This window comes from Pinus tabuliformis, chromosome 4_2, assembly GCF_031772625.1.
Source record: "Pinus tabuliformis cultivar Carrire ecotype Pingquan chromosome 4_2, CPIR1, whole genome shotgun sequence".
NCBI classification, from domain to species: Eukaryota; Viridiplantae; Streptophyta; class Pinopsida; order Pinales; family Pinaceae; genus Pinus; species Pinus tabuliformis.
The window spans coordinates 367,317,095-367,339,601 of NC_142304.1; the positions used below are offsets into that span (position 1 = coordinate 367,317,095).

The 22,507-nt window shown below is 37.8% G+C and overlaps 1 protein-coding gene across 1 annotated transcript; it reads left to right on the top strand.

Moving 5' to 3' along the window:
- The first annotated feature begins 2,917 nt into the window (after positions 1-2,917).
- Positions 2,918-3,865, top strand: LOC149169466 (uncharacterized). The gene is made up of 3 exons (XM_089427106.1): positions 2,918-3,116; positions 3,193-3,362; positions 3,471-3,865. The coding sequence occupies exons 1-3, from the start codon at positions 3,062-3,064 to the stop codon at positions 3,552-3,554; spliced, it is 309 nt and encodes a 102-aa protein (XP_089283232.1). The 5' UTR covers positions 2,918-3,061; the 3' UTR covers positions 3,555-3,865.
- Positions 3,866-22,507: the final 18,642 nt, after the last annotated feature.

A 22,507-nucleotide genomic window follows, 5' to 3' on the forward strand; every position in this document is an offset into this window, starting at 1 on the left:
CTTGATCGTGTCCAACATAGGTGCGCAAATCTCGCTGAAATTTCTGATAAATTTCCTATAAAAACTGGCTAGTCCATGGAAACTCCGGACTTCAAATAAACTCCTTGGTGACGGCCAGCTAACTATGGCTGCCACCTTTTCCGGATCCATTTTTAGCTCATTCTCTGCAATAACAAACCCCAAATACACTAGCTCTCGCTGAAAAAAAGTACACTTTTTCAGATTAATCAGCAACTTGTTTTGCTGCAGCTTCCTCAACACACTCTGTAAATGCCTGAAATGATCCTCTTTAGTCCTGCTAAAAATCAAAATATCATCCAGGTAAACTATCACGAATTTCCCATTAAATTCTTTCAATACCTCATTCATCAAACGCATGAATGTGCTGGGAGCGTTACTCAATCCGAATGGCATCACCAGCCACTCATATAAGCCTTCATTTGTCTTGAAAGCTGTCTTCCACTCATCGCCTTCTCGTATTCGAATCTGATGATACCCACTCTTCAGATCAATTTTTGAGAAATAGGCTGCCCCACTCAAACAATCCATCATATCGTCCATCCTCGGTAAGGGAAACCTGTACCTGACAGTAATTTTGTTTATGGCTCTGGAGTCTGTGCACATTCGCCATTCTCCTCCCTTCTTTGGAGCCAAAACAGTCGGTACTGCACAAGGGCTCATACTCTCTCGAATCAACCCTTTATCAAGTAACTCCTGGACTTGCTTCCTAATTTCCTCATGATCCTTGGGACTCATACGGTAAGCAGCCTTATTTGGTAAGCTTGCACCTGGTATAAAGTCGATACAATGACTAATACCCCTCCTTGGTGGTAATTCATTTGGAAGATCATCCACCACTATGTCCCCAAATTCTTGCAGTAACTGCTGAACTTCCTCTGGCAAATCTGACAGCTGTGTGTGTAACACTACTGCCTTTGGTCTCCTTATGACAGCAAAGTTGATTTCGCTGTCCTCAATCTGTTTCACGAACTCCTTTCCTCCCAACAGCAGTGCCTTCACTCCACTGGTTTCTGCTGTATTTTCCTCCTTGATGGGTACAAGCGTGTGCTTTATCCCATCTTTAACAAACTTGTAGCAATTCTTTTTCCCGTCATGAACTGCACCTCTATCGAACTGCCAAGGTCGTCCCAACAGTAAGTGACAGACATCCATTGGCATGACATCACAAAGGATCTTATCCTTGTACTTGCCAATTTGAAATTCTACTTCACATTGTTCGTCAACTAACAGCTGATGTCCTTTTTGCAGCCATGACACTTTGTAGGGTGTAGGATGCTTTAATTTCTTCAGTCCCAACTTTTCCACCATCTCCACCGCCACAAGATTGTCCGTACTTCCACTATCTATAATCAATTTGCAGCACTTGCCCCGCGACTTGCAGACAGTGCGGAACAAAGCTTTACGCTGATCCGGTTCTGCAACCTCCTTTGCTGGTTTCAACAGCACTTTGTTCAACACCAAAGCTTCACCTGTCTCTGGTGCATTTTCTGCTTCCTGAGGTGTTGCCTCAGCATCCTCAGTCTGAACAACATAAGTCCCTCTTCCGCCTGCTGGTTCAGCTTCAGGACATTCATAAGACTTGTGCCCCCATTTGTGGCAGCGATAGCACTGGACAGCTCCTCTGCCCCGACCATTTCCTCGTCCTCGCTGGGGTGGTCGTCCTCCTCTCGTGCTATTGTCTTTTTCTGTTGCTCCAGCAGATTTAGAACTGCTGCTTTCTTCACTTGGGCCTGCACCTCGGCCTCTTCCAAATACTTTACCCTTTCCCCTGCCAGTTCCACCTCCTCTCCTGGCATTCTGCTTCCGGTTAATCTTTTCTTCCGCCTTCAGTGCAAACTGATAGGCTTCCTCCATTGTCCGGGGTGAAAGGATACCAATCTCATCTAAGATTTCCCCCCTTAAGCCATTCACAAATCTGGCTGTTTTCTCAGGGGTGTCCTCCACATAACCTGCTCGCAAATTTAACTTATAGAATTCTTCTGTAAATTCTTTCACAGTCATTCCTCTCTGCTTCAAGTTCTGCACCTGCCTGTACAACATAATCTGATAATCCTGTGGTAAGAATTTCTCTTTCAGTTTGGCCTCCATTCTAGACCATTTCTTTATAGGCTGTTTGTTAAGCCTCCTCCGTTCCGCCTGAACACTGTCCCACCACAAGGACGCATGTCCTTTCAGCTTGGTGGCGGCGAACTTCACCTGCTTATCTTCGCTGGTTTCCTCAAATTCAAAATACTTGTTGACTTCACTTAACCAATCCAACAACACGTCTGCGGACAGACTTCCGTCATAAGTCGACAACTCATGTTTTGGCTTATGACTTGACAGCAAGACCGACTTCAACAATCTAAATTCTGGTGTCACCCCCTCTAATTCCTCCTCTGGTTCAACTTCTTCTTCATCACTGTCATCTGCTGGGTTTCTTCTTCCCCCAGCTTCCACCACTGCCAATCTTTCACGCAAAACTCGAATCTCCTCTCGAAGTCCATCATCTACTACCCTCCGGACTACTCTTCCCCTTCCTCTTCCTCTTCCTCTTCCTCTTCCTCTTCCTTCACCTTCACCTTCTCCCTGTTCCATTGGTTCTAACTCAAGAAACTAGCTCTGATACCACTTATGATGGCCCAGCCCTGGTGACGTGGTCACAGCCACGTGACTCACCTCAGTCCCACGTGGTCACACTTGGGCGCGGACAAATATCTGCCCCCAATACCGAGGCGCATTTACAAACCTATCTGCCGGTTAAAAGGTTTGGTCACCGGTTCTCTCCGTCGAAAAGGCTTCCCGCCTTTGTTAAACCCTTAAGGGTTATTCTCGGCTCATTTACACTCTATCTCCCTACTATTACCAGCTCCGCGTTGTTATGGCTCTGCTCTTTGTGTGCTAACACACCATAACCCTCACTCTGTCACTGTTTGTGGCCTCTCGGCTCAGCTACACTCTGTCTCCCTACTGTTACCTGCTCTGCGTTGTTGTGGCACTGCTCTCGGCGCACTAACCCACCATATCCCTCACTCTGTCACTGATTGTGGCCTTGTTCGAGATGCGAGTCCTTCACTGTAGCTGCTGTCTTCAATGGTCTGGTTCGGAAGCCCGTGGTAAGGGTTTATATTTTCATGAATTTGGCGAAGTAATCCTTTTAGTTTCCGATTTCTGAGCTCCGGTTCTGTGCAGGTGTTCACAACCACAAGGCTATCTTTCCTCCGAACGCGTCCAGGCCTCGAGGTAAACTCTCGTGCTATGTTTTATCATCCTCTGTCACCTGTTGTCGATGCTTACAGGATTTTTGTGCCTTTCAGCTTGTGGTATCGGTTTATGGCTCGGCAGCCTCCGTCGACCCTTGGGTAAGTCCACTATTCTCTTACTCTCGCATCTCACTGTCTTTACTTATCTCCTTCTGACATTTATTCTGGTTATGGAAATGCCTTAACTCATACGGTGGTTCTGTGCAGGTTGGTTGGGAGCTCTGCTCGCGAGGGTTTCAAATTCACAGTCTTCAACTTTCTCCAATCTCTGGTACCCTTGTGACCGGGTAGGGTCTACTCTTATTCCCGCGTTTCTTTAGGTTATGCAATATGGAATTGCCGTAGGTTTCTGTTGGTTAGGTTTTGTAGGGTAGCCGTGCCCCTTTGCTGGCATTTACATCCTCAGGTTTTCGTTCCTCTGTGTCAATGTATGACCTCCATGCAACAAGGTCTTAGACTTGTGCTATTACGGCGGTGCCGGTTTTGATATGTGACTCTGTTGTTATTTATTGAACTGTGGTTTACGAAAACTTATGAAATGTTGTATTAATGAAATCAATGGTTCTGGAACTATTACCTCTTTTAATAGTCGCTGTGTTTGATTTGCAAATGACCGTGTGACTCTTTGCGTTTGCCTGCGGGTTCTGGCCGCAACTTGACTTGACACGATGTCTGTGTCTTTACTTTATCCTCGTATTGTTTGTATGCATGTGCTGTTTGGCCGCCTTACGCTTCTTTGCTGTGTGATAGTCCTGACAATGTAACTTATGGTTTCGGCTTGATGCCTGTAACGCTTCAATATTTCTAGTTACAGCATGTGAATTTCATTCTATCTTAATTCGTTTTCAAAATAACAAATGTTTGTAATACTCAGAGGTATAATACGGAAAAGTAATGAACAGTAGTTTATATTCAGAAAAGGAAACAATGCTTCAGTTACAGAGGGTGTCTCTCTATACTGCTTGAATACTGTCTTGCTATATCTTCTTTACTCGTTCTGAGGTGAACCCCCCAAAAAAGGTTTTTCTTCCTTTTTACCTACACTGAATATAACTGTTTAGAAACTAAATTCTACAACTGCTACCTGTTTCTTTAAACAATAAATTAACTAAAACAGTTGCTGGTTACCTAAGCTAACAACCAATAACTTAACTTGTTCTGTAATTAAATAAAAGAAAAAGAAATGAACAATGATTAACTAAAAACAACAACCAATTTTTCTTTTGGTGACCTGTCCAAACACCCTTGAAGTCGTGTCCTGTTTCTGCACGAACCAGTCATTGATTCTCTGTCTCCTCAGAGCTGGATGCTCCTGCATCATTATGAGATCTTAATCAAAAGACTTGATTTGGAAAGGGAGTTGTTTCATTTTTTGATGAGGTTGACACAACAAAAGAATTATCCTCATAACCGTTGTTTCATTTTTTAAGTAGCTTGACACAAGATCAGGAACTATGCTCGACCAAACCCAGTTTCATTTTTTAAGGAGCTTGACATAGGAAAGTGAACTATGCTCCGACCAGACCTAGTTTCATTTTTTAAGAAGCTTGACATAGGAAAGTGAACTATGCTCCGACCAGACCCAGTTTCATTTTTTAAGGAGCTTGACATAGGAAAGTGAACTATGCTCTGACAACTTGTTTTGTTTCTAAACGAGGTCGACACAAGATCAAAAACTATCCTCGGGACACTTTGTTTCGTTTTTTAATGAGGTCGCCACAAGATCAAAACTATCCTCGGGACACCTAGTTTCATTTTTTAAGGAGCTTGACACAAGGAAGGAACTGTGCTCCGCCCGAACTTCATCATAATGAATAGGAAGTCAGGGCTTCCAAGAGTGCCACCCCCGGTGGAAGGACAACATCTCGGAAGTCAGAACCCAATGCCCCCAGGACACTACAGACGACGGCAGCATCACTAGATACAGGCACGGGATAAGTGGCCACGTAGTTGATCTGTGGTGGGGCAGATACAACTGGTGGATAAAAACCAGGAGGGGATGACAACTGTGCAGGAGGCACCGGGGGACTAAAGAACAATAATTGATCTATAGTCATGATTCTTCCGTCGTGTGGAAAGCAAACCACATGGAAAAACGAAGAGACAAGGGCCCCCATGGCATAAACATAGTCACGGCCAAGGAGAAGACTGAAATCTAAAGCACCTTGGACAACCAGCACGTCCATATAGACGGTTTTGCCTCCCAAAGTAATAGGAAAATTTGGGAGGACCCCTAGAGGTTGACTGGTTCCCCCGTCTAATGCTAACATATTCTGTGGGACCAGCCAAAGTTGCGGGGAACCTAAAGCTTGCAAAGTAGTGGATGGCATAAGACTGACAGACGCACCTTCATCCAAAACAGTGCCAGGCACTGCCTTATCATAGGCAAGTACTTTAATCTGGAAAGGCACATAGGATGGAAGGTGGAAAGTAGTCAGGTGACTCCAGTCGAAGGAAGCGACCAAACTACTTGGTGGGGGAATCATATGATTGCCCCCATGCTCTAAAGGAACCAAAGAGGGACTCTCGGGATCAGCTGGGATAGGAGGGTCATTATGAGACTCAGGAGAATCTGACGAGACGAGAAGAACATGAGCAGTAGAATCATGATGCTCCTCCGGAACAGAGTAATCAACAGGTTGTGAACCCAAGTCGACACTCTCTCTGACCAATGGTTGGTCTGGAGCAGGCTTGGCACAACCAGGTTCGGAAGGAGGAGGACAGACAAGAGAAGAATCTAAGTCGATCTCTTTGTCTACAAGGAGGGGGTCAGAAGAGACCGATTATGAAAATTAAAGACTGATTATGAAGGCCTACCTGGATTCCAATGCTAGTACTTGTAGAAGAGTCGTCGCTCCCGTTCCTTTGCTCCAGCTGGTCACAATCCCCACGATCCTCGTGAACAGACACCTGCACATGCAAAGAATGACACAAACACAAGCATAAAATCCAATAGATGCGACTATATATCAGTCATAACGGATATAACTCAATCATCATTACAAAGACAATAAAGAGTGGAACCATAATGATAGTCGTCTATTATTGATAAACAATGAAGAATACAACCATAGTTCTGACGCAAAATCCTCCTTTGGCTGGGTGATCAGCAGCACATGCCTTGCAAAGATTGTTGGGAATGGGGAACAAGCCTCTCTCTCCTTGGTCACTTGGATAAGAATCTCCTCACTTAAGATTTAGCCTCATGGGAATGGATATGGCTCCTTGTAGCATGAACTTGGCAATTCTCAGACTTTGAGACTTAGAATTTAGAACTTGGAGACTCTAACTTGTTAAAGGCAAAAGGAAAAGCTTTTATAGATAGAGGAGAAGGAGTTAGGGTCATCCACAAGATTCATGGGATTGGCTTTATCACTAAGAAGCTTCCATGAGAGGTGGAGAACTACTTCCCTTCTATGGAGATTCAAAGCCAAATAGACCCAACTCAATATAGATCCAGTTCATGAGTGGGTTAGGAAGAACCTTCGTAAGTTGGTTTGTTAAAAACTTTACCCAACTGGGCTGGCGCGAGTGCGACTCTGAGACAGAGCGTTAGCTGGCACGCCCTCTTCGAAGGATTTCCCCCATTGGCGTGAGTGATACACAGTGGAACCGCACCAATGGAAAAAGGACTATTTTTATGGTTATTTGGCAGAAGGTGTTTTAAGGGCATATGAAGTACATACTCAAGAGGATATAATGCAAGTGTTTTCAGGTTATGTCACTTCTCACAGGTCCTAGAATAAGTCCTCCAATGTGCGGGAAAAGGGGTAACAGGGACGGTGACAAATTACTATGTAACAATGACGAGTAGACATCAAAATCAGAGATTGAGAAAGTTTCATCATGTTTACCATCATATCCTCCATGTGTTCAAGAGAATAATCTGCAAAAAGAGGAAGATTTGAATGTCATGGTAGAAGAAGACATGCAAAATGATCTATATGAGCAAGCGAAACAAGGGTATCAAAGGTGTATTGAGGTTCTCTTATAGAAAATCGACAATATGGAGCATCACTCTCTTCTTCAACTGTGCTTAATATTGTCAAAGTCAAAGCATTTGGTCTCTGAAATTCAGGTACATGTCAAAGCATACATTTTGAGCCTACACATTTTATCTATCATTTTGATGTGCACATGGCTCCATTTCAAGTATTCCTATACTTGAAAGAGATTTTGATTTTTCAAGTAGACTAGGACAGAAAAGAGAAATAAAAAAATGAAAAAGTAAGAGGAAAAATAAAATCTCAGGTGAAAACCTCCTTTGAGCGCCCAGGCCGACCTACTAGTTGAAAACATTAGTGAGGTAGCTAGTAGGTATAAAAGAAAAAAATGAAAAAATGAAAAAATTCTTTGCTCCATGTATCTCTCTGAGGAATTCAGGTGCTCTCCAATTTTTGCATGCAACAAAAACAAGTTAGCACTAGAGGAAAAAGTTGGTCAAAAATATAGTCAAAGGAAGTCGAATTTGGGCTCTATCCTCCTTTCCTAAGATGCTCTAAAAGGAAAAATTCCATGTCAATCCATTACCCTCATCCATTTCCAACATCCACCCATCATTCCCAATCTGTTCTTATGCATTTTCCTAGTTGTCCTAAAATGTTACAAGAGGACTATGTTTTGCTACAAGTGGACAAAATACATAGAGCAGAAAATTGTTTTTATCATATCTTGGAAACTACACATCCATTGGACGAGTTGGTTCATGGGGAGATGCATATGGATAATGGTAACACACTCAAGAAATTTCATCAAATTCCAATTCACACGTTTTGAGAAATGAACCTCCATCACCTACAACCATTTTTATTTTTTCTCAAGATTCATGCATCCATTGGCCAAGATGTTTAATGGGGATGTGCATAAGGATGATGGAAATATGCTAAAAAAAATTCAGGTTAATCTAGTCTACCATTGGAGATATATGGATAAAACAATTCTTCTACAAGAAGTTATCCTAAAATGCTACAATAGGGAGTCCTAGTTTTCCTACAAGAGGCAGATCCAATTGGAGAAAGAGGCCAAAAGGTTGTGTATTCTTTAGGAAATGTTGAGATAGGTCCACCATAGCCTCATCATTCATTTTTCACACCACTTCACCTCTTCTCCACTCTCATTTTCATCTCTTTCCATGAAAAGAACCCATTTTCACCCCTTCTTCCATCCCTTCCACCACAAAAAAGGCCTATGATCCTTGTCAACAGATTACTCATGAATTATCAATATTTTTAAAGGAATAACCTAAAGGAAATTATGATCTTAGTAGGTTCTATGTGACTGCTACAGGAAGAAACATAGTCTTGTAGTAGTCTGCACATCCCCTGCTAGACCATAGCTAGAGTTCCAAATCTAGAAATCAACCACCATGGAGAATTTGGAGATGATAACTTAGATCCTCAAGAAACTACAAGACATTTTTTAGTTGTTGTAAGATTATTGATCACTCAGAAAATAAAAACATCTGATCCAAAGAACATCTACATGAAGGAGAAACCTGCATCATCAAGCATCAACGAAGAAGAGAACATTAAAAAATGCATATCTTTCTTAAGAAATTACATAAGACATGCACAACAACCTTACCTCTATTTAGAAATGACATATGATCAGCTACAACACTCACATCAAGAGAATCTTAGGAGAAGAGGAACAACAACAGAAAGAAAACCTACATGACCTCAAACAAATTATCACATGCAGCTTTAGGATCATCAAAGGGGCCTCCACAACTATAGTAACATCCTGCACATTTATGCAACTCTCTAACCTCACCTTTCGAACCTATTCTAGCTTGGGAAAACATTAAAATTTTGAGATGGAAAGGTCTTTTATATCCAAAATTAATAGCAGGAAGCATCAATATTATCTATCAAGTCACTTATGTTTTTTCCAAAGGAAAGCCACACATGTGGGTGATAAATGAGACAAAAGTGAAAAATAGACTTAAGAAAGTGGGTTGTTATCATGGAGTTCAAAAACTAGTCGGAGACCAACTCAGTTAACTCAAAGAACTTTGAGTTTATTTTGCATGCAATGAAAAAAGAGAAAAAAATGAAAAAAATCAATAAAAATAAAAATAAAAGAATAAAAAGGTTGACCCACCACCTCTTGGCATGCAAGGAGTAGCTGCTATAGGATTCGGGTTGATTGCTATAATAGAAAACAAAGCTGCTATAGGAGGAACATAATTACTATAGCAAGGACATATTTTCTACAGGAAAGACAAATTTGTTATAGGAAGGAACAAAGATGCTACATGAGCTAAACAAATTGCTAGAGGAAGTTAACAATTGGCTACAAAAGAAAATATTTGCTACTAGGGTGTTGGATAATGAATACTTAATTGCTACTAGGGTGTTGGATAATGAATACATAATTGCTATAAGGTACAAAGAAACACAACAGATCTACAAAGGATTTGCTACACACATGGTAAATTCTCCAAGGGTGAAAGGTATCCAAGCCACTAGTTTGGTCACCACATAATTCCTTTCTTTTTCTTCAGGTTATTGACCATCATTTCTCGCTCTGTAAGAAGAAAGAGCTCTTTGTTAATTGTTTTCAATTCCATAATTTAATGAGAAAAGAGAATTTATATTTCTAATCAAGGGTGTTTATAAGAATTTGATGGATAATATTTTGTGTCATGACCAAGAATTTGTATCAGCAGTAAGAGGCTTGGAACTCAATGAGAATGACATTAGTAATGATGTAATGGATTCCAAGAAATCCTTATTTTCACAAGGAGAAGTGCCAGAGGAATACCAAGAAGACAAACCAAAAGCAAGGTGTTTCCCTCACAAATAGAAACCATTACAATTGAAGAATCACCTAAGAGAAAGAAGCAAACTAAATATACATTAGAAGTCTCATGGGAAACTAAGATAGGGGAAGAAATGAAAATAGAATAGTAGAAAGAAGAGAAGCAAGAGGAGCAACACATGGACCAACAAACAGAGAATGAGATAGGTCAACATACATGAAGAACAAGAGGGCAAGAAGATAGGTTGCTCAGAGAATGAGCAATAGTTTCAGTAGGGTGGTATGATCGACCTCTAAATTAAACACAAATTAAGGCCCATATAACATTTCTTAGGAAATTGAAGGCTATATTAAAACTCTCCTTCTACACTTGATAATGTTTTTTTGCTTTAGTATGTTCTTAGGAAGGTTTAGAGGTGATTTCATATTATGTGCTTAATATTATTTACTTTTGAAGAATAGTGTGAGAATATTGGGCAAATTATGAAGATTTGGAGGAGGAGATAATCTAGGGACTTGATCCCTACTACAAGAGGATTAATATTGGATAATGAATCAACAAGATATTATGAAATTATTGAATAAATTCTAGAACTCTAGTGATTAAGAAAATCTAGGAATGTGTTCGTTGTCATTTAATGTAGATTCGTAGTGTTGGGAACAAGATCCATTATTTGAGGGATTTTTTAGGGGAAAGCTTCCTCCTTTCAAGGAGAATGCTTCCTCATCATTTTTTATAAGTACCAATTCAAATTTTCCTCTAGAGGCATGTGTTTTAGTAGTCTTATTGTGGAGAAAACTTGTTGTTTAGTAGCTCCACTTTCATTTCTCGCAAGGATGTACTTGTATTGATTAAAATAATGAATTTTGAGTCCATTTTTAGCTTCTAAAACCTAATATCCTTCATAGGACTCCGATTATCCTTACGCTTGGTCATCCCAAGAGCCTTAGAGCCCTTTTGTATAATTTTATTTTCTTCTTTTCACTTCTTATTCACATGCATCTCTTATTCTTCTTTTTCTTATTTCTTCATTTAGTATTGATGCTTCTTTTGTTGTAAGATTATGTTAGATGATTGGAGTAAGTTATTTTTAAGCTTATTTACAAAGTCACAAGCACAATCCATCCTTAGAAAAACTTTTAAAAATCACCTTCATCATTCAGCTACTTAGATTGGTTTACTAGTTCACAAATCTAGAATTTTTGGAAGTCCCTTGTAGCAAAATAGTAGTAATCTTCCCATACTCTTTAGAACATGTTAATGAGCTTCATTTTAGTTGATTCGACTCGTATTAAGTCGTAAAACAATTCAGGTTAACAATTTTTTTTTACCAAATTTAATTTTCACTTTATTAGGTTAGTCATTTGATAGGTTAACTAGCTCACTAGTTCTTGAATTGCGAGTTTTTAGAGTAGTAATCTTCTACTATTTTTTAGAATGTGTTAACAAGGACATTTTGGAGTCATTCCACATGGAATGGAGACTTAAGAAATATTAATTAATAAATAAATAAATTTCCATCCCATTTTAGTTTTATTTACTTGGGAATTTAGCAAGATTCTCGCTCGTGTAGCATTACAGGCCTCCTGTAGCAATCACCTATAACATCACTTTCCTTCACCATTTTTGATCCCCACTGCAAATTTGACTTAGTCTAGATTAATAATGACCCCTAGGCTCGAAATACATTATTAGGGAGACCTGAGGACTACTATATACCCATATTTCCTCCACTGCAAGCACAAAACAACAAATAGAGTTAGGAATAAATTTTCACATTTGAAATTCTTCAATGCGAGTGAAAAAGACTTAGTTTCTGAATTCCCTAATTATGTGTTGTAGATTAACTTTCTTCTTTCTAAGAAATTTTCAATTAGGTTAATTATTTACATTTCGCAAGTAGAATAATTGATTTGATTTGGTTGCAATTAGAGTAGCATGGTTTATTTCTGCAACTAGTTTAGGTTATATTTTGTTACATTCACTTCATTAGATCAACAAAAGAAGGACACATTGCATGTTGCACATACAATGTCGAAACCTCTTAAGTTGGTATAAACCCTGGGTTAATAATTTAAGTTGGTAGCCTTAGGAGTTGCAACATTCTTGTTGCAATATTGGGGCTCATCAAATATAAAGTAATAAAATTATAAAATTCCATTTGTTATGTGGTAATTTTGTTTTTATTAATAAAATTAAGAACAATTTTCTAAAGAAAAGAAAATCATAATAGAAATATGACATTAAAATATATAATGTATAAATATAGATATAAATTAAGATCCATTTTAACATATATATTAAAATAATGATGATGTAACCATCTTTAAATTTCATTAATAAGCACATAAAATCTTAATACTTACAATAAAATTATAATATAGCAATATTTTTCACCAAAGATATTCACCCCACTTTACTATTGTAACACCCTCCTCCCACATTTACCCAAGCTAACCTGTCCACTGGGGTAAACATGTGATGAAGAGTTACTATGATATGATTCAAATCCCCATGCACAGTTAAGGAAGTGGAATCGACACAACAAAAACCAAATTGACCTTGCACAGGAGCTACAGGACCCCTAGGGACTAACCAACCACTCCAGGAGCCCAACACCTAAGTTAGATTGCTTTTTTCTGAGCTATACCCCAAGTAGATCCCATGAAAAACCCTCCAAGTGACTGAAACTCTCTAGTCACTTCCAAAACAAGGCATCTATCTGATTGTAGCCCTTTTTATGTAGTTTTGTGCTAGTGACCCCGAATTTTGAGCCACTTTTTCAGGGAAAGGACTCAGGCCTCTATCAAAAAATTGATGAAATTATTAGAAATGATGACTAACATGAATACAAGGCCTCTAATGAAAAACTTGAACAAGGACCTAACCATACTCATCATAACCATACCATGCCTTTAATCAAACAAATCATAAATATGTAATGTATAGGTCATATAAACATAGATGTACATAGGGACCTCATACTTATCTAAGATTTGTCAAGAAGGTCTGATTCCTTCTCACAATAGATGAATTATCATATATTAGGTCATACATTCATTAATATCTCATTTCCTAATCAAAACACAATGAGATCCATAACGAAATTCTATCATAAACCATGCTTATAACCATCATATAACCAACAGAATAACAATGATAACACAACCATCAAAAACACACAATAACAAGTGCATTTACACATGGAACATAAGATGAAAAGAGATCTTATTAACATATGCAAAGGCCAACCAAGTCAGGGATTTCCTCATACCGCCACACCATAGATTGGGTTGAACCAAATATTTCTTTTAGCCAATCACTGTTGTGCCATATTCCAATCATGAATGTGGGACTCACAACAAAACCAACTAGGGCTTCCTCATAATTTATCGTATATCCCAATAATATCTATCAACGATTCCTAGGCCTAAAACCATCATCTATACAACCAGGATTTACCGCAATCCCACCAAGGGATTCCTAGGCCTAAGGAAGAAACATGCACCACTAGGATTTATCACAATCCCACCATATACTAGCAGATTCCACAACTAAGGAAGAATATGTGGTAGTAGCTAAAGCAACAAAGTAAATTGTGTGGCTCAGGAAAATTTTAAAATATTTTCAGAAGAAACAAGTACATTCAACTCCTCTTTTGATTAACAACACTTTTGCAATAAATTTGGCCAGCAACTTAAATTTCCATTATTTAACAACACACATCAACACAAAGTATAATATGATTTGACATCATGTTGAGGCTAAGACTACCCATCTATGACATTGTTCCACAAATGAGTAGATTATAGACATATTCACTAAAATCATTGGAAGGGAAAAGTTTGAAATATTCAAAGTGATGCTTGGACTCAACGACATACCTTCATATTAAGGAGGGAATTTTAAAACCTAATCCTAAGGGATTGGTAAAATTCATGTAAATATTGTAAATAGAAAAAACAAGGAAGCATTGGAAGATTAAGAGACATTGTAATATGAATCCCAATAGTCTCCCTCTCCTTGTATATTGATTTCTCTTAATGAAATACACATTCGTGGAGTTACCTAATGCCCAACGTGATATCACCTTTTGTGGAAGTAATTACCTCTTCAGTGGTGCTACCACCTAATGACATTGGTAAAAAAATCCATCCCAATATGGAATATCATCATGATCATTTTCCCACATGGGTCATCACTCCATCACTTTCACCTGACTCCCTTGATATTGATTTGCCTTTGGATATGGACGTCTTGGAGGTCATGGCTTCACAAGAACTCTAAGGGAGACTATGATTCATGTTTCCTGTACTCTCCCACAATTGGAAACTATGGAGATTGACATTCAAAATCTTGAATTGGGCCTGGAGCATCTCCCGATTCACCTTTTGACAAAATTAAGTCAAGGCTTTCCAACATTGACCTTGCCACTAGATTATCCACTCTAACTTCTCCAGTCGATGAATGTTTCATATCCTCTTCATGTCTTGATCATAGATATCAAGGAACTACCTTAGCTCGTGAGACCATTCACCCTTTATGTCCTTTGGTTTTCCCTAACAACGTTATGGTTTTATGCTATCCTTGGAATCATCAACCTTTAGGACCTTGGAATTTTCAATGGATGTGCCATGGCCCCATGATGGTGCACCATATATTTCTAGCAAGTGCACATGAGTTCATACATTATAATTATTGGCCTGTGCCCAATAATGGGAACTACATTGCATAACCTATCAAACCATGCCATGCTTTGTATACTTTTATATATTTCACAAAAAAAAAACAATCATATTTTTCACTATTTCTTTGAGGTATATCTCTAAAATTGGCACATCATACTAGGATTCTCTGACCTTGTTATTGCATTTTCGGCCTTCTTCGTCTCCATTTCAACTTTCCTTTTTGCACGTCACAACTTGTGCGATATAGCCTACCCTCCATCGGCACCCTAAAATATCATTTGATTTTTTTCTTGGTGCCCATGGTTCATCCATTCGTAGGTTCGAGGATCCTATTTAACACCTTCCATGACATCAAATTTTATCCCCATGCCTCTCTTTGTCTATCATTTTTTGCTATCACCCTACAGGGGGTCCTCACACTTTTTATTATGTTAGTTTATGGTCACCTATGCTTAGGGTCTTCAATGTCCTGATAGATGTCGTCATACCAATTCTTTCCTTCATTTCGCTTGCTATATTTACAACCATACTTGACCTATTTCCTTTACATTAGCCTTGCTTCAATATTGCAACCCTCCATCACCTTTTAGAGAGATCGTTGTGATGAGTGAATTTTCATTGCCAGACACTTTGGCTCTACTTTCTACCTTGTTTAGTTTGGTTCCATCACTACCCCTCAGAACAAGATGCATATTGTTATACTACTTGTCTATATGGAATGAGCTTCCTTTTTTCCTTCTTTTAATGCTCATTAAATAATGAAAGTATCGAGAACCTTTTGCTATATTTTGATGCTCGCTAAATTTATATGAAAATACTAATTTCATTTTTTTCTTCTTTTCTTGACTCGTTAAACACATGAAAATCCCAAGATTCTATTACTATCCTATTTTCATGCTCATAAAACCTATATGAAAATGTTGATATGTTTTTATCACATTTCTATTATGGTAGTTGTATGTCGCCCATTAACATAGAACTTGCTCGAGTCACATTATTATAGTTGGTTTTTGCTGGAATTTGGATCCAGACCTTTCGCATGAGTCGTGTCACTCTATTCCGTGAGTTAGAATCTCACTCGATTGGTTACCCTTCTAATCCATAGGCTTTGGTGATGCCTATTGTGTCACCATCATGTTTGTCGATATTCTTCATTATCTGCTACAAACTTCACTTTTTGTGTCATGCCATTATATGTTCAAGGGAAGTCTTAGTAAAACATTGACCATCTGAATGTATCATTATACCTTTTGTGTTGGTCATCCCTATGTCAGTTTTACATCACTTCTTCATTTTATATCATTAGAGACCTTATATTCTTGTCATTTTCATGTTGATGATGGGAGATACATTAAGGCCCTCCTTTGATGAATCTCTTACCAGTGAATTTAGAACCTTACTTGGGATGTAGATATAGAAAAAATCTAGTACCTTGGAGCTTACAGTCATTAGTGGCAGGTTTCCTCACGGTTTTCATTAGGATTTCATCATTGGCCCATGTTGACTGATTCTACATAGTGCTCAACTTCAGCTCATTAATTTTCACTTTGTATATTTTTATTGGTACCTTTGGATCCATTTTCATTATTGATTGTATCCATCACATCTATTATCGATATACATCAATTCCTAGTAATTATATGGTCTCCCTACATGCTTAACATCATCTCATTCATTAGCATGTACTAGAGTCGTACCAGCGAGGTGTGTGTCGAAGACCTTGGGAAGTTGAGGCCACTTAATTCATGATCATTTCCTCCCCATGTTGTGATTGGAGACTATATTATGTACTTTGAGGGCCATCATTAGGGTCCTTAACATTAGTGTTCAACCCTACTAATAGCTATTGTGCCTGAGATATACATTGTATCATGATTACTTCTCGATTACATCAGTCCACAGTATGTTATGTGGGAATTTATGATATATTCTCTTAGTACTGAATGTGGGTATGTATACCTCAGGGATGTACTTATTTATGTATCTCACTATCCTTTTGAGTTTCTATAGGTCTCTTATCTGTGATCTCTACTTGCCTCTTTCACTAATCGACTTTTTGTAATGTATTTCAACCATCATATTCTCTTATGAAATCATACATTAGGAGGAATTTTATAAATCTCAAAAAGTCACCCCTAGGGTCAAGAAGAAAGCCACAACCTTTTCCAAGCAAGAGGATCAAGTTGTGATGGGTGAAATGTAAAAAAACAAGTGTTTTGAGTGCTCAACGCTGCTTCTTAGTTGTAGTAATTTAACAAGTAGGCCTAGCAACACTCCCTCCTAGTGTTTCATACTAAAATAGAAGGCCATCAATGCCCCCTCTGAAGTAGAGCTCCAAAACAGTGCAAGAATTTGACTGGATAAGCATATATTTAGATCAACTTGAAAACTTTAATTAAAATAAGAATTACTGATTAAAATAATGATTGATTTGGTATATCTTAATCATCACCTTGATGCAATCAAGAATTTAGGTGAATTGAATTCCAATCATGATGAAAATCTATATAAATGGAGCTCTTCATTGGTCATAGGGAGATGAAAGGAACTTATGCCAAAATGGTCAGTGTCGCACCCATAATAAACTTGTGCAGTGGGCAAAGAAGTTAGGGATTAGGTCAAGGAAAGATGCTTAGAGGACTCATCGATGTACTCTATTTTGATTCAAAGACAATAGTAACAATTATTTTCCCCATTCATATCTTGTGTTTCTTTGATTATGATACATGATTGATGTATTATGTTGTACTAATTTCATTTTGTAGGAATATTATGTTGGTCTCTTTCTCTATGTGCAGGTGATATAGGAGATCCAGAAACAAAGATATCAGTAGGAGATCTTCCTAGAGCTGGCATCTTCAAAAAAAGTCAAGGAGCTAGCATTAAAAGGTATGTCCACTACCTCCTTGTAAATTTGAATGTGCTCGGGATTTTCTAGCTTCTTTGTCTCATTTCTCCATTAACACACACCTTCTAGGAAAGCACTTGGGCAAGGCTTATTGGGATTAAATTAACCTACTACTATAGGGGAAATTATCTCTTAAACAGTCCTTCACTATTTCACCAAATGAATTCATTATGTTTCCTTCTTTCTAGTTCATAAAATTTTGAAACAATTATTCTTGATCTTATCTAATATGCCCTTAGGTAGATGTTTCCTTATTTCTAGTTCATAAAAAATTGAAGCACTTTTCAATGATCTTATCCAATATTCCCTTTGAGAGATGGGTTGAGTACATCCTATGTATTGAATTAACCTCCAAGAGAATTGAAAACAAATAATCTCTCCCCCACTAGAAAGAATCATCTATGAGATTGAACTCAAGTTGTTGCTTTTAGAACAACCATAACTAATACTTGAATTTAGATGTAGTGTGTTGTTTAATTTTCAACTCTTTGTTCAATATAAATGTTAATGATTTTTTTCATCTATTTTCGACAATAAAAGACCATTAATTTGACAAAAATATACATTAATGTGAAATATACATTCACATTCAATGCTACCCTTTAGTTTGTTAATTTTCCTCTATTTATAAATATATTAACTTCTTAATATTTTACATCTTTTCCTTATATCATATGTATATTATTTTATTAAATATTTTAAGTAATTTTCCTCATTTTTTAATAACAACAATTAAATAAAATCATTTTTTTTTTAAATTAAAAATTAAAACCTTGCCTTCTATTTCACATTCATAGCACAAAATATACAAAATTGATAGAGTTTGGGAGGGTTTCCACAGGGAAACCAATCCCTCTTGATAGTAAAAAAAATCTTGCCACATAGGAAACTATGATATTTTAGGAGTCCAAGAAAATGTAATTGAAAGAAATGTTGAGCCTTGAAACTACATCTCTTCTACACATTTTTCTAGACTTTTTCCCCTCACCAGTGCCTCACAAGCTATCAAAGATCATTACATATTGATTCTGAGAGTGAATATAAGTGTTTTTATAACTATGTTTTTGTGTTTTCTATTTGACTTAGATTTTTCTCATCAGCTGCGGAATGTGGCCACTTTCCGCAACTGACCTGAGATTCCGCAACTGTTTTTGTTAATCTCTAAGTTGCAGGTGTCAGCAATAAAGGCAAGTCACGTGGGCAGTTCAAAAACGATCTAAACATGGACCAGGTCCTATTGGTTTAGCTAGATTCGTAGAGGAAAGCCTTGGTCAAACAAGGAGTTCTACGGCAAATAGGTCTCTGTTTTTCAAGACATGAAGGGTCCGAGACCATTCCTAGATCCATGGATTCATTTTGACAGCTGTAGACTGCCTCCACGATGCAAATCCAACAGCCACCTTTTATTATATTGAATGATCATGGAAACCAACACGCTAAGCTCACGGGTGCTTTCTTTTTACGTGTCTTCTGCTGAAGGAGTTCCATAGGAAAAACAGTTATGTAATTTCCTCTATAAATAACATGTTTGCAAATGCATGTAGCTAGTTTTTGATGTAATCTTGTTGTTAGTTCATGTACTGTGCCATGACACTGATCTTGCTATTGTAACGAGAGGATCCTTCCTCTGTTTTGCAATATAACAAGACTCTGTTTTATATGACTGTGTGAGTGTAATTTCGTACTGACAGCATGTTAACCAAGGCCATGCAGGGGGCCCCTGCTGGCTAAGGTTTCGTTTCTTTATTTCTGTAAAGCTTTCATATGTTGTTGTCTTATTTCCATTGTAGATATTTCGTAGTTTGTTCACCTCTGTATATTTCATATTTCAGTTACAGTGTTAATGTTTCATTCCTGTACATGATTTTGCAAGCATTGTATATTTGTGCTAACACTGATCAGTGTGTTTCAGGATAGGCTAGGCCCAGGCATTTTCATACAATTTTTGCAATAAATAGTGACATGAGATTGGCCTCTTTGCTGACTTTGTTTTTCTTAGCTTTCAATTTGAGTTATGCTTTGATTTCCGTCTTATTCATTTGCTGTTGATAGTTAGTTTAGATATCAAATTCTTCATGTCATTTAACGTTATGTCCAGAGCCATGGATTAACCCCGAAAAGCTACTTGGTGAGCTATCGGATTATAAGTGAGGTGGTTTGATTTTACATTCATTTCTGCAATTAGATATCAGGTTCTTCATGTTATTGACATTATCTCTAAAGCCATAGCTTAACCCGGAAAAGCTACCTAGCGAGCTATCGGACTATAAGTGAAGTGACTTGATTTTATTTTCATTTGCAAGTTAATTTAGATATCAATTCCTCATGTTGTTGATGTTATCTCCAGATCCATGGCTTAACCCCGAGAAGCTACTTGGCGAGCTATCAGACTATAAGTGAAGTGAATTGGTTTTACTTTTATTAGTTTGCAGTTTTTGATTTGTTTGAGTGCAATAGCTTAACTTTTATTTCTGTATTTAGGTGAGTAGCAGAGATAGTGATTTCATGATCAGTAGTTTATCACTTGTTTGATTTGAATAGCTACACATTTACATTCTTGTTCAAGTACTAAATTCATCACTAGCATGTTTTGAGATCCTCTGAAGTATTAAGTTCTGGAAGTCATCAAGGACATAATCGCCTTAAAATCTATATCCATACTTGCCTTCTAAAGTATTATTAAAACTTAGGAATAGGATTTCCATTCACATTAGGAGACAAACCAAGATAAAACCCCAAAAAAATAAAAAAATTGAAAACAATAATAAGTAAGAAATAGGTTGTCTTGCACATATAGTGTGCCACACTTCATCAGTTTATGACTCCCGGATTGATAATTAATGTAGCAATTTAGGACATAATAAATTGACTAAACATTTTGGTGCTGTTGCTGGGGAAGTGTAACTAGGTAGCTGATCTCTTACAAAAAAAAAGGGAGAAGGGAAAAAATGATAACTTCTTGAAGTATGCTCTCCTCTTGCACCTAGTGTGATCTGGAGGATCAGAAAAAAGAGTTATTAGTTCAATAATTTCTTGATTATGCTCTCTTCCCTCACCTAGTGTGACCTGGAAGATCAGAAAGAGAATTATTAGCCCAACTTAAAAATAAAGAAAAATGACATGCATAAAGCAAGAGATTCTAGGGGAAGGTTTCTAGCTAGGGCCAAAAGTTCGATTTTCACAACTCCAGGTACTTCAAGGAATAGAAAAAATACACCTCCATCATCTCCAACTCATACTCCCAGCCTTAGGATTCCTGGAATTCAAGGGGCAGCAGCTGAATTAGGAGATTCTCCCACATTATCTACTAAATCTGATCTAGGAGAAGAACCTTTCTTCACTTCTACAGGGGAACATATTCTAATCAAAGAAGTAGAATCACCTGAAGAAGAGGGGAAGGGAGAAACTATCCCTCGTTCACCATTAATAGAAGAACCAAAAGACTCTGAGGAAACTATCATGATAGAGGAAGTAGTATATGGATTTGGAGGAGGGGGTAGAGGTAGAGGAAGAGGAAATAATGGAGGAGGTATAGGTAACGATGGGGGAAATAGGGAAGGAGATAACTCATTTGGATTCCCTATAGCCAATGAGGAAACTCATACAATAATGAAAAACATTTCACCATCTGTCCTCCCAAAATTTTATGGGTTGCGAAGTGAGGATCCTGAAAGATTTCTATTTGAGTTTGAAGTCTTCTGTCGAACCTATGACTATATGGAAGACTCACAAAAACTCAAATTGTTTCCTTCAACATTGAAAGGAGATGCTTTGAAATAGTTCATGGGATTAGTCATTCAATCTATTAGGACTTGGAATGATATGAAACAAACATCTTTGGATAGATACCTAGATTATTGTATGCCCACCAATCATAAGGATGAGGTATTCAAGATTATGAAAAGAGAAGATGAAAACTTGGAGGATTTAATTGAAAGATTTCAATACAACTTAAAGAGAGCAAAAATGAGTAATTTAGATGAGGAAACCTTGAAATCCATTCTATTGAAAGCCATTAGAGATGAATGGATAGATATCGTAAACATGATGGGGAAGGGAGACATTTCCCAAGTTCCACTTCATGACATAGTAGAACTATGTGTCTATCTCTCAAGGGGAAATTCTAAAACTGGAAAAGGGACAAGAGATGCTTCTCTTATTAGAGCAAACAAATCTGCAACTGGATCAGTAAGTAGGGTAGAGATTGGCAATATGCTTGATGAGCTCAAAATTGATATTCTGGAGATACTTAGTGAACAACTAGACACCCTTAAAATACAAAACAAGCACAAAGCAGAAGCTGATGCCTTGGCCATATTTTGTCCAAAATGTAGAAAGAAAAATGCTCTAAGGGAATGTCCCTTGGATGCAAAAGTTGTAGAAACATGTATGATTTTCTCAGAAAGTCATGAGACCAAGGATTTTCCTTCAATTCCTGGGCTTAAAGCTATCTTTCAGGAAGATCCAAATTCAGTAGAGTCCCTTTGTTTTGTTTCAAGGAGACCGTGGCAGGGGCAACAAAATCAAGGATTTAACAATCCTATGAACTTTCAGCTTCCACCAAATTGGAATTCTTGGCAACAACCTTGGCCCCAACCTCAAAATCCATACCAATCATCGGCACAAGGGATGTAAAATCCTTATGGGAGATTTTCTCAATTTTATCAATATCCTCCATCTTTTCAAAATCAAAAAAATCCACAAATTCCAAATCAAAACCCATAACTTTCATTGCCATTCCCAGAACAACAACCTTCTAAACAAAATCCAAATTCTCAACTCTTGCTTCGATTTCAAGAAAAGACAAATCAACTACCAGCCCAGCCATTGCTAAATCCCAACAACAAAAATCCTCAGAATGCTTACATGGTAGAAGGACAACAAT